Source organism: Clupea harengus, chromosome 17 (assembly GCF_900700415.2).
Source record: "Clupea harengus chromosome 17, Ch_v2.0.2, whole genome shotgun sequence".
NCBI classification, from domain to species: Eukaryota; Metazoa; Chordata; class Actinopteri; order Clupeiformes; family Clupeidae; genus Clupea; species Clupea harengus.
The window spans coordinates 7,228,010-7,239,221 of record NC_045168.1 but is presented as its reverse complement, the minus strand read 5'-3'; the positions used below and the strand labels follow the sequence as shown (position 1 = coordinate 7,239,221).

Below are 11,212 nucleotides of genomic sequence, written 5' to 3'. Positions count from 1 at the left end.
TCTCTCAGCCTCCCATCGTTGTCACACGGACACAACGCCGGGATTACACAGTGGCCCTGGTTGTCACGGTAATGTCCCTCCTCACACACACAGCCCTCGCTATGGTTGCCGTTGGCGTCGGTGCAGTTGAGAGGGGAGCTCAGGTACATGTCCTCACAGGTGCGCTCACACAGCTCACCTCCAGCACCAGGACCTGAACCAGAACCTGAGTCAGGCCGACGCCAGACCTCCCCCTCAGGACACACTACAGAGAGAGAGAGAGAGAGAGAGAGAGAGAGAGAGAGAGAAAAAGAGAAAGGGATGGAGAGAGAGAGGGATGGAGAGAGAGAGGGAGAGAGATGGAGAGAGAGAGGGATGGAGAGAGAGAGATGGAGAGAGAGAGAGAGAGGGAAAGAGAGACCGATGGAGAGATGGAGAGAGAGAGAGAGAGGGAGGGAGAGAGAGAGAGAGAGAGATGGAGAGAGAGGGAGAGGGATGGAGTAGGGGGGTGGAAGGGAGACAGTGACAGAGGAAGAGAGACAGAGGACAGAAAGAACAGTATGACTTCATGAAACACGATCCCTTCAGGAGGTCACTCTAGGGTTTCTCTTGTCCTACAGAGTAGAAAGTTGACTCCTGTTGATGTGTGCATCTGGCTATTTGAACCCTCCACTGTCAAAGAGTTTTGAAAGTAGCCAACACACACACACACACACACACACACACACACACACACACACACACACACACACACACACACACAACCTGAGCCACCATTTCCCTACCACAGTCAGGTGCTGCACAGGTTCTGGCTCGGACCTCTGGACCTTCACACCCCGCTCCGTCATACTGCCGAGCCTGCAGGATGGTCCGGTTTGCTCTCTGCTGTCCGGAGCCACAGCTGGCTGAGCAGGGGGTCCACTCGGACCAGCTGCCCCACTCGCAGTCCACTGAGAAAACACACAACTCGAGTGGGTCACAACTTGAGTGGGTCTTCAGTGGAGGTCACCAGACAAGTCCATACACACAGTTGAGGAGCCAGTCCTACCGGTACAACATCCTCTCTACAGTTCATTAATGATTAAGTGGCTAATTGCTAATTAGCATGATCGTTTAGGGATCTTATGAAACCGAAGAGTGCTGTACTCTGTAAGGCAAGATTATTATTCTATGAGCCTGCAACGACGCTCTCAGAACAAAAGGTGCTTGCTCTCTTACCTCTGAAGACCCCTTACTCATCCAGCCTACTTAAATCCTTCTGACCTAATGGCTGAGGATGCCTTAAGGAGATCATTATACAGCCTCTCTATGGGCACAAGACAGATATCCCTCCAGCCTGAGAGGAAGCCCAAATAACTGAAGAGAAGAAACTTTTAACCTGGAAAAGCGCGAGCATCTCTACAGAATAATAAAAAGCTCAGCCTATGATCTTGACACTGTTATGAAACTGACCTTGAATTAGCTAAGGAATTTACTCTCGGCTGCTTAACAGCTTTCCTGTCACATACCATTCTTCTTGGAAACACTTGAGGTCTTATTATAGGAGCAGGGATGGGAGTATTTGATAAGCGAGTATCAGTGCTTCAAAAGGTAATTGATATTTGAACAGACATGAGAGAGAGAGAGAGAGAGAGAGAGAGAGAGAGAGAGAGAGAGAGAGAGAGAGAGAGAGAGAGAGAGAGAGTGTCTGGGCCTCAGGGAGCAGCGCTACACAAGGTCACTCACCGTCACATGGGTCTTCCGTGCAGCGGAACACTCCTCCTGTGCACACACTTGGGTTAGGAGGAACGGGTGTGAGATAGAGATGAGGGAGAGAGGGAGAGAGGGAGAGAAAGAGATCAGAGAGAGGGAACAGGGTGGTGAGAGGGAGGAGGAGGGGAGGATGGGGTTGAGGGGGAGAGGGAAAAACAGAGAGGGTGTGTGAGGGAGAGAGAAAGAAAGAGAGAGAAAGAAAGTGAGAGAGAGGGAGACACAGGAGAAATAAAATATGAGATTAGTTAGATGACACAGGCCCAAACTTAATCATAGAAAGACAAAGAGTCTTTGACAGAATGCTATTCAATGGGAGATTAATACGCCCTGAGCTCTGAGTTTCATTACATCTTTGTATTAATGCTACATCTGAAGAACCCGCCACACCTTTCACTAATCCATCATTCATCATTAAGGAGAGGTGGGACTGGGATAGCATGCGGCAGGGAAAGTCATCTGTCCCCACGCCCACGTAATCATTTGATTAATGCACAGACAGTATTGGCTGCTTTACATTTCATTTGTTTCATTTGTTTAGCGACTCATGCAGGTTTAGTTTGTAGGTATGTTTGTGTGTGAGTGTGTGTTTACAACAACGTCAAATGAGCCATCAACTATTCCACAGTTAATGGACCTATGTCACTACCAACGATTGCCATTAAAACGTGTACTAAACAATGCTGTAAGAATGTACCCAAAAGTTTATGACCAAATTACTGTCATTGTGTGGCCATGTTTGTGTGTGTGTGCGTGTGCGCGCATGTGTGTGTGTGTGCTAAATGGCTACCAGGCATTGCAGAGGTGTGCGAGTACTGTCCCTGAAGGGACTTCCTCTTTGGGGTAGTGCAGCGTGGCGTTCGGGGTCCCCAGGAGTAAGGAGAGCGAAGAGCAGGGACACTCCGAGATGGGGACGCACGTGCCGTTGTGAAACACCTGAGGAGTTTCAAAACATGTATATATATATTACACAATATACCCATGCATATCTCATGAATATTATCATGCTAAGCTGAACAACTGTACTAACATACTTTATTGCTTTTATTGCTGTCTATTTCAAATGAATTTGAGATTTTTCTGCTTTAAAAATGATCACTTGCTCCCTGATAAATTCAGCAAAAATGATTCTGTTTTGAGGCCAATATGTACAACGTCTGGATTATTTCTGTGCTGTCTCTTCAAGAAATGATTTCCACAGACAGAGGACATGCATGTACACACTCCGTTTCTGTGTATGTGCACTATGCTCTGTTACTATGGATACTGAAGCGTCAGCTCCTCACCGTGGCAGGGGGGCAGGTGCATCCTGGGATGCAGGCTCCAGGCACGCACTGGGCTTCCGTCCAAAGGTCCTCACAGGTGTAGGGGCACTTACCTGCGCAGGTGCTGAACACCTGGCCAGCAGGACACTCTGTTGGAACCGGAGACAACAGCAGGTGAGAGGCCAGAAATAGGATCCACTCTCTCTCTCTCTCTCTCTCTCTCTCTCACATGTTACACACGGTGTCAGCTGTGTGTGTGGAGAAGACCAGCCAATGTCATAGAGCCCACTTAGCAACCTCATTAATACAAGTGACTTCCGATAGATACGCCGTGCTCTAACACCGCCGGTGGCCATGGACCCTAATTTCATTGACCACCAGCGAGTATCGAGTATCGAGTAACGGACAACAAGCAACAAGCAGAGTCCGGCACTCATGGACTAAAGCTAATTTAAAAACTTGGCAAAATCATTTTTGCTAATTCAATACTATGAGGAAGATCATAAGCAAAACCATGAGTGGGTCTGCACAATGCTCCCATGCACCACACAATAGCTTTAGTTCAAGAGCGACAGCTCTACTATTAGTGCAAGTGGCTGATTGTGTTTTGTGCAAAGGGATTTTTTTCTAAAAGCATTTCCATAAACCTGACAAGAGCCTGAATTAGATTTCAGATGATGTATAACTGTGAATAATAGTAAGGAGTGTATATGTCAGAGTGTGTATGAGTGTACGTGTGTGTAGGTGTATGCATGAGTGAGTAAGTGAGTGAGTCCATCTGTGTGTATGTGTGTATGAATTTATGTGTGTATGAATTTGTGAGTGTGTGTGTGTGTGTGTGTGTGTGTGTGTGTGTTTATAATAAGGGGTCTCACATAGCTGTCCCATCACAGGCGTGGGTGTGTGTGAGTGGCAGGTACTCATTAAGGCAATCCATCTAGCAGTGACCTAACATGATTTATTTCACACTGGAAGCTTATGACACCTCCAATTAATTCACAAAAGGCAGACTGAGGTAATGTTTTAAATTAAGCTTTTTTTTTTACCAATTATCTAAATTATGTTACTCCATATCTAATTGCACTAGCATGCACTTATACAGCATTCGTTATTACCCTGGTACAAAATGGAAGCACACTTCTTAGCAATGGATGTATTTCTTTCAGCAGAAGCAGTAATGTGTTTGTATGAAGGGCAAACTCATCCAGCAGCCTGCAGCATGTGGGCTTTGGACCAGGCTTGTTCTGATGAGGGGGACATTAACACAGGCAATGGACCAACATAGATAGCTGCAGGGGGATAGATTTTACACCAGCAATTTACTAATGTGTGTGTGTGTGTGTGTGTGTGTGTGTGTGTGTCTACATGCAGTATTTGTTTTGTGTGTGTGTGTGTGTGTGATCTCCAGTGTTATGAAGGCTACTTTTAAAATGCATTCCACTACAGATAACATAATCCAATAGTTATCTGTAGTGGAATACATGTCCTATCATGTAGTTCATAATGTATTCCGTTACATTACTCAAGGGGCACACCTCCAACACCAGCCCCACACACCCCACCTCCAACACCAGCCCCACACACCCCACCTCCACCACCAGCCCCACACACCCCACCTCCACCACCAACACCACACACCCCACCTCCACCACCACACACCCCACCTCCACCACCACACACCCCACCTCCACCACCAGCCCCACACACCCCACCTCCACCACCACACACCCCACCTCCACCACCAACACCACACACCCCACCTCCAACACAAAACCGACACACCCCACCTCCACCACCAGCCCCACACACCCCACCAGCCCCATGAAATAATAAGTTTCATTGATATTCAGTACTTTGGTTTTATTAGCCAATTCATCTCTTTTCCAACACCACACACCCCACCTCCACCAGCCCCACACACCCCACATCTAACACCAACACCAACCCCACACACCCCACGAAATAATATGACATTTTTGCAAAGTTTCATTGATATTCAGTACTTTGGTTTTATAAGCCAATTCTTCACTTTTCCTTTTACAGAAGTCTATGTGCATATTTTGATTCTTAATGTCAGCGCAATTTCAACAGTTTTATTGCTTCATTGCTCAGCGTGGTTTGGCAAATTGGCTTTGGAAGGAAGCCATCACTGGAAATGAAATTACCTTTAATATAAGATGGGTCGTAATTTAAAGTAAACATTCTTTTCCTCTGGATTTTGTTTATTTGTCATAACTTAGTTAGCAGGAATAAAATGTTAGGAGGCAAGAAGTTCAGTCAAGGGGGCGGGAACAGAGCGAGTGACAGACACACTGAGGATTGACACACTGTGGCAGTGGCTGGGCTCCATGGTTGGCCTATTGGAATATTTTAATTTGAGAGCAAATAGCCTACACATGATGATCTAAAAAGTAATCAACTGAGTGATCAGTAATCAATGTAACTGTATTCTGATTACCACCAATTTAAATTGTAATTGTATCTGAATACAGTTTCTCCTATTTTGTATTTTAAATACGTGACACCGTTACATATATTAATTCCCAAGACTGTTTACCTCATACACAGGAGATAGCCATGCGAGGCCATGTGCCTTTGTAAAGGTGAAGGGCACTCCTGTTTGTATCAGTGTGTGTGTATGTGCGTGAGTGTATGCGTGTGTGTGTCTATGTGTGTGTGTGTGTGTGTGTGTATGTGCGTGAGTGTATGTGTGTGTGTCTATGTGTGTGTGTGTGTGTTTGTGTGTGTGTGTATGTGTGTATGTGCGTAAGTGTATGTGTGTGTCTGTGTGTGTGTGTGTGTGTGTGTGTGCGTGTGTGTGATTTTACCTGGTAGACAGCTGTTGGTGTTGCAGGCCATGTGTTGCTCCAGTGGTGATGGACACATCTGTCCCCCAGGCTCTGGCTCCTGTAGAATGGTCTTATTGCGCACCGACACTCCCCCCCCACAGGTGGCGCTACACTCGCTCCAAGATGACCAGTCGCTCAGCTCACAACCAGCTGGCAAGACAACACAACCGCAAGTCAGTCAGGCTACAGGGATAGAGCCACTCCAGGGAGCTGACTGGTACTCATGAAGCTCTCTACTAGGCAAAGAGTGCACATATGGCCAGAACCTCTGCAAGAACGTCTGCTCTACACTGTGTTGGAGTGTTTTATGTTGTGTTCAGTCTTGTTGAATTTCACTGCATTGTGTTGTATTCACTTACATAGGGTTGTGTTGAGTTAATGTGTTGTGTCTTGGACAGGCTTGTCGTTATCTGGTCTGTTTCTGGATGGTTCACTCGACTATTCTACTGATGTGTGTTGGCATGTCATGTTGTGTCACACTGGATCATTTTGTGTTGCTTTATTTGTTTTTTACGTGCCGCGTTGTTTTATACGTGCTGTGTTGTGTTGCTTTTTTTGTTTTATACGTGCTGTGTTGTGTTGTTATATATGTGTTGTGTTATATGTGTGTGTTGTGTTGTTTTATACATGTTGTTTTGTTTTATATGTGTGTGCTGTGTTGTTTTATATGTGTGTGTTGTGATGTTTTATATGTGTGTGTTGTGATGTTTTATATGTGTGTGTTGAGATGTTTTATACGTGCTGTGTCGTGGCATTTGGTGTTGTGTGGTGTGGTGTGTCTGACCTGGGCAGGCTGGCAGTGAGCAGGTCTGGGTCTGGTTCTGGCTGGTTTCGATGCAGGGCGGCCCACCAGGCCTCTGCTGGCAGGGGCGGGTCCGGACCCTGTCACCCCACCCACAGGAGGCGGAGCAACTGCTCCATGGTCCCCATGGACCAATCAGAGGGCAGCGGTGATTGGTGCACACCAGAGAGCCATTCTCACACATGCTGAGGAGAGAGAGAGCACACAAACAGCAGCTTAAACTTCCGGGTCAAAGGTCAACAAGCTTTACCAAGTCCCTGAGAACACCCACACCCTGTTGTACACAATATGGATATATAGCAAAGGACAACATATTATCTAACATTTAGGTGTATTTGAAAAGTGGTACAATTCATGTCTTCTGTGGTTACTTTGAAGTCAACAATAGTAATCTTGTGTGATCTCTATTCTGGAGCATTAAAGAGACACCAGCAGGGCGGCGCCAACCCCAGAGGAGATGGAAGTGTGGACATGTGAGACCTACATAGGCCACCACTGTTATATTATGTGGATTTTTAAAAATGTTTTTGACTACACTCTGCGCTTTGACCACGCACAAGGCATGACTACTTACATAGAGCTTAAGACACAGAGGGAGGATATTTCTTTAAATTTAAATCCACAGAACCTTCCGCTCAGATCCCTGGTTAAATCAATAAATCCTTTTGAACTCTACTGCTGTTACCCCATTACTGTTACACACACTGTATCCGCCCCAGGTTGGCAAAGACTGGGAGAAAGTATTATTCCAGTGTGTAAATGATTGACTCATCTTCCCTTGTGTTTTCACAGTCAGTGTGTGAACCTAGAAGCCATTTCCTGGTTCTGACAGCACGAGTGCTCCTCCAGGTGTTCTGTGGCCTTATGTTCCTCACCAGGTGTTGCAGTCCACGGTGACGTTGTGCCCGGGGCTGATCTCCAGAGTGCCGTTATCGGAGGGGGCGCCACAGCGGCAGTCCGATGTTAACACACACACACCATCCTGCAGCAGCCAGCCATCTGGACAACGGCAACCTAAGGGGACAGAGTGGGGGAGGAGGGGTACCACATCAGAGGGGTTGTTAGAGATATGAAAACAGGCAGTACCCAACTCAACCTTTAAACATACTGTACACTGATGTTCTGATCACTGTTGTGTTTCACCTGACGTAACGCCTGGGTCAAATGTAGCCTTTAATTACTGAACAGCAAGAGCCCTTGGGTACAGTGAAACTGTATCATAATCAGACGTGGTTTAGGGATTTCATGAATGCGCTTCAGATCACAGCGTTTTCTGTGTCAAGTTGCACCTCTAGTGCGTAAACAACCATACAGAAAACTGTAAAAATCCTCCAGGATTTTGCTATGTTGTGTTTTCACAAATTGAATGCAAATCCAAGGGTTTCCCACAATTGCATTTATGGGTAGCAATTTTCTCTTACCGCAATATCACCACAATTCTAACCACAATTTTTGAGAATTCCCGCAGCAAATTCAGTCACTTTTGGCCGCAGTAATCACAACAAACCATCACAAGAGCCTGGTGGGACTAGATAGAACCCTAGGCTCTGCAGTATTGACACACCCAGTGTGTATGCTGTGTGTGCCTACCTGAATGGCAGACCCCCTGCAGACACTGGACGTGTTCCCACAGATCAGTGCAGCTCCGTGGACACTGGTTGGCACATGAGGACTCATACACACGGCCCCGGTCCTCACAGCGCTCTCCTGTGACATGAAAACAGATCATACGTTTACATGCTAGAAGGCCAGCCATGCATGTGCAGTGAAGTAGCTGTTTATGAGATTAATAAGGACGCACTGCTTGGTACCCACATCCCAAGTCCTCACAACGCCCTTCTGTGAAATCAAATGTAATCAAATGTAAGCTTGAGGATGACCAATGCTATAAAAGTTCAGTCCTGGGTGGTACATAAGGACTCATAAATGTGTTTCCAACTCTCACAAGCACTTCAAGGAGCATGCATGAGATATAAACATTTAACCAAGATGCATCAGCCTGGGTTGAAGTGAAGCATTGCCAGGCAACAAGGAGAGCAGTAAAAGCTCAGTGGCTATGCGACACTAAAGTTCAGTCGCTATGCTACACTAAAATTCAGTGGCTATGCTACGCTAAAGTTCAGTGACTATGCTAGGCTAAAGATGCATTTGGAAAAAGGTAAAAGTTGACATGTGGTGTCTTATCCTGGTCACATCTCCCACTAAATGAAGTCTCAATAACTTTGGCTCACATACAGTAGCCTCTGAGCCTAATTAAGTGCAGTGGCCATAATGAGCTCCAAGGAACAAGGAGTATGCTGTTACGGTGTTGTTAAGGATAAATAATCATGCCATGGCATGTTGGACATGTTGGACATATATCTGTGTTTCTGTGGCATGTTGGACATATATCTGTGTTCCTGATCTGTGTTCCTGTGGCATGTTGGACGTATTTCTGTGTTTCGGTATATCTGTGTGTCTGTGGCATGTTGGACATGTTGGACATATATCTGTGTTCCTGTGGCATGTTGGACGTATATCTGTGTTTCGGTATATCTGTGTGTCTGTGGCATGTTGGACATGTTGGACATATATCTGTGTTCCTGTGGCATGTTGGACATGTTGGACATATATCTGTGTTTCTGTGGCATGTTGGACATATATCTGTGTTCCTGTGGCATGTTGGACATGTTGGACATATATCTGTGTTTCTGTGGCATGTTGGACATATATCTGTGTTTCTGTGGCATGTTGGACATATAGCTGTGTTTCTGTGGCATGTTGGACATATATCTGTGTTTCTGTGGCATGTTAGACATATATCTGTGTTTCGGTATATCTGTGTGTCTGTGGCATGTTGGACATGTTGGACATATATCTGTGTTTCTGTGGCATGTTGGACATGTTGGACATATATCTGTGTGTCTGTGGCATGTTGGACATGTTGGACATATATCTGTGTTTCTGTGGCATGTTGGACATATATCTGTGTGTTTGTGGCATGGAAGGAGCATCGATGTGCGAAGGACAAATTACACTAGAATTCCAGCAAATGTACGGGGTCAAAAGTACGGGCACTGTAGGAATACTCACCCTGAGCCAAGAATAGAAAGCTTAATGAGAATGTGCCTGTGTGTGTGTGTGCTTGCATGCAGAGATTTGAACTGTATGTGTATGGCATTTCTGGCATGTGTGTGTACGTGTATGTATGTCAGGGAGTGTGTGTGTGTGTGTGTGTGTGTATGTGTGTGCATGTGTGTGTGTGTGTGTGTGTGTGTATACCTGGGCAGAGGCCAGTATTGCAGCTTTGAGTCTGAGTCAGTTGTCTGCGGCACTCGGGTCCTAGGGGGTCGGCGAGGGGCTGTCTATGTCTGTGCCTGAATCCACCACTGCAGGGGTCCTGACATCCACTCCATGGCCCCCAAACACTCCACTGGCACAGATCTACAGGACATGACATCACAAACAGGAAGTTCAAATTTGGCAGGTGTCCATATCATACACAGATGCCCTGCCCCCATGTCCTCAGTGGGATGGCTCAAGCTCAGCATGGTCCTAAAACAGTATCATGATGATTTGGCATTTTGCGGTACTGCTTTGAGTGTGTGTAGGCAAGCGTAGCCATAGGTCTTGCGGTACTGCTTTGAGTGTGTGTAGGCAAGCGTAGCCATATGTCTTGCGGTACTGCTTTGAGTGTGTGTAGGTAACCGTAGCAATAGGTCTTAGGTACTGCTTTGAGTGTTTGTAGGTAACCGTAGCAATAGATCTTACGGTACTGCTTTGAGTGTTTGTAGGTAACCGTAGCCATAGGTCGTGAACACATAAGTCAGTAGCAAAAAAATAAAGAAGTAGAGTACTGCTTTATATGGGCTGAAAATTGGCTGGCACCACACATTTAAGAACTCTGTGAAACAGACAATCTTCAATGAAACATGTCCTGACAGTTTTATTACCTGTATCTCAGTAACTGAAAGACTGAAAGCAAACCCATTCTGACTTTTACACTTGGTCTCTGAGGAGACCCCAGCCAGCCACATTTAGTTGATGTTTACGCCACAGTTGTCTCTAGACATCTCTAGACGTATATGTGATACACAGGAGACTACTGTGCTGAGTATGGCAGCACTGGACCACACACATCTGTCACATCCCCTGTGTCCTGTGGCTCAATTGACAGGGCATGGGACGACCACTGACAAGGTCATGGGGTCAGCTCCCAGGGAGCATCCGCACTAATGAACAATGAACAGTGTACACACACACACACACACACAAACACACACACTGGACATACACACTCCCTGGCATACTGTGACCAGTCACTTTGGATTTAAATCACAGGAGCAAAGACTGATGTTAAATGTTTATGTCTGAGAAGAATCCACTCCACTGAATATGCTACAGCTATTTGCAGTATATGTCAGTTCTATTTATAGCTCTGTCTCTACACACTCACGCACGCGCACGCGCACGCGCACGCACACACACGAGGAAGGCGAGTGGCTGTAGGTGTGCAAAAGATATTTTAATATGTTTTTTTTTGTGTATGGTAACAGTGACAGCTGTCACAGAGTCAAGAAGTGAAGTAT

The 11,212-nt window shown here is 46.0% G+C and overlaps 1 protein-coding gene across 1 annotated transcript in view; it reads right to left on the bottom strand.

The window, feature by feature from the left end:
• Window positions 1-11,212, bottom strand: part of sspo (SCO-spondin) — a 98,440-nt gene that overhangs the window by 11,020 nt on the left and 76,208 nt on the right. Inside the window, exons 96-105 of the mRNA XM_042710239.1 lie at window positions 9,906-10,067; window positions 8,235-8,351; window positions 7,520-7,658; window positions 6,627-6,829; window positions 5,822-5,992; window positions 3,015-3,142; window positions 2,519-2,664; window positions 1,705-1,751; window positions 765-929; window positions 1-244 (exon numbers count right to left, since the gene is read on the bottom strand). The exon at window positions 1-244 is cut by the window's left edge and continues 1 nt beyond it. Of these exons, the coding sequence (XP_042566173.1) occupies window positions 1-244; window positions 765-929; window positions 1,705-1,751; window positions 2,519-2,664; window positions 3,015-3,142; window positions 5,822-5,992; window positions 6,627-6,829; window positions 7,520-7,658; window positions 8,235-8,351; window positions 9,906-10,067 (1,522 nt within the window). The remainder of the gene's footprint in view (window positions 245-764; window positions 930-1,704; window positions 1,752-2,518; window positions 2,665-3,014; window positions 3,143-5,821; window positions 5,993-6,626; window positions 6,830-7,519; window positions 7,659-8,234; window positions 8,352-9,905; window positions 10,068-11,212) is intronic.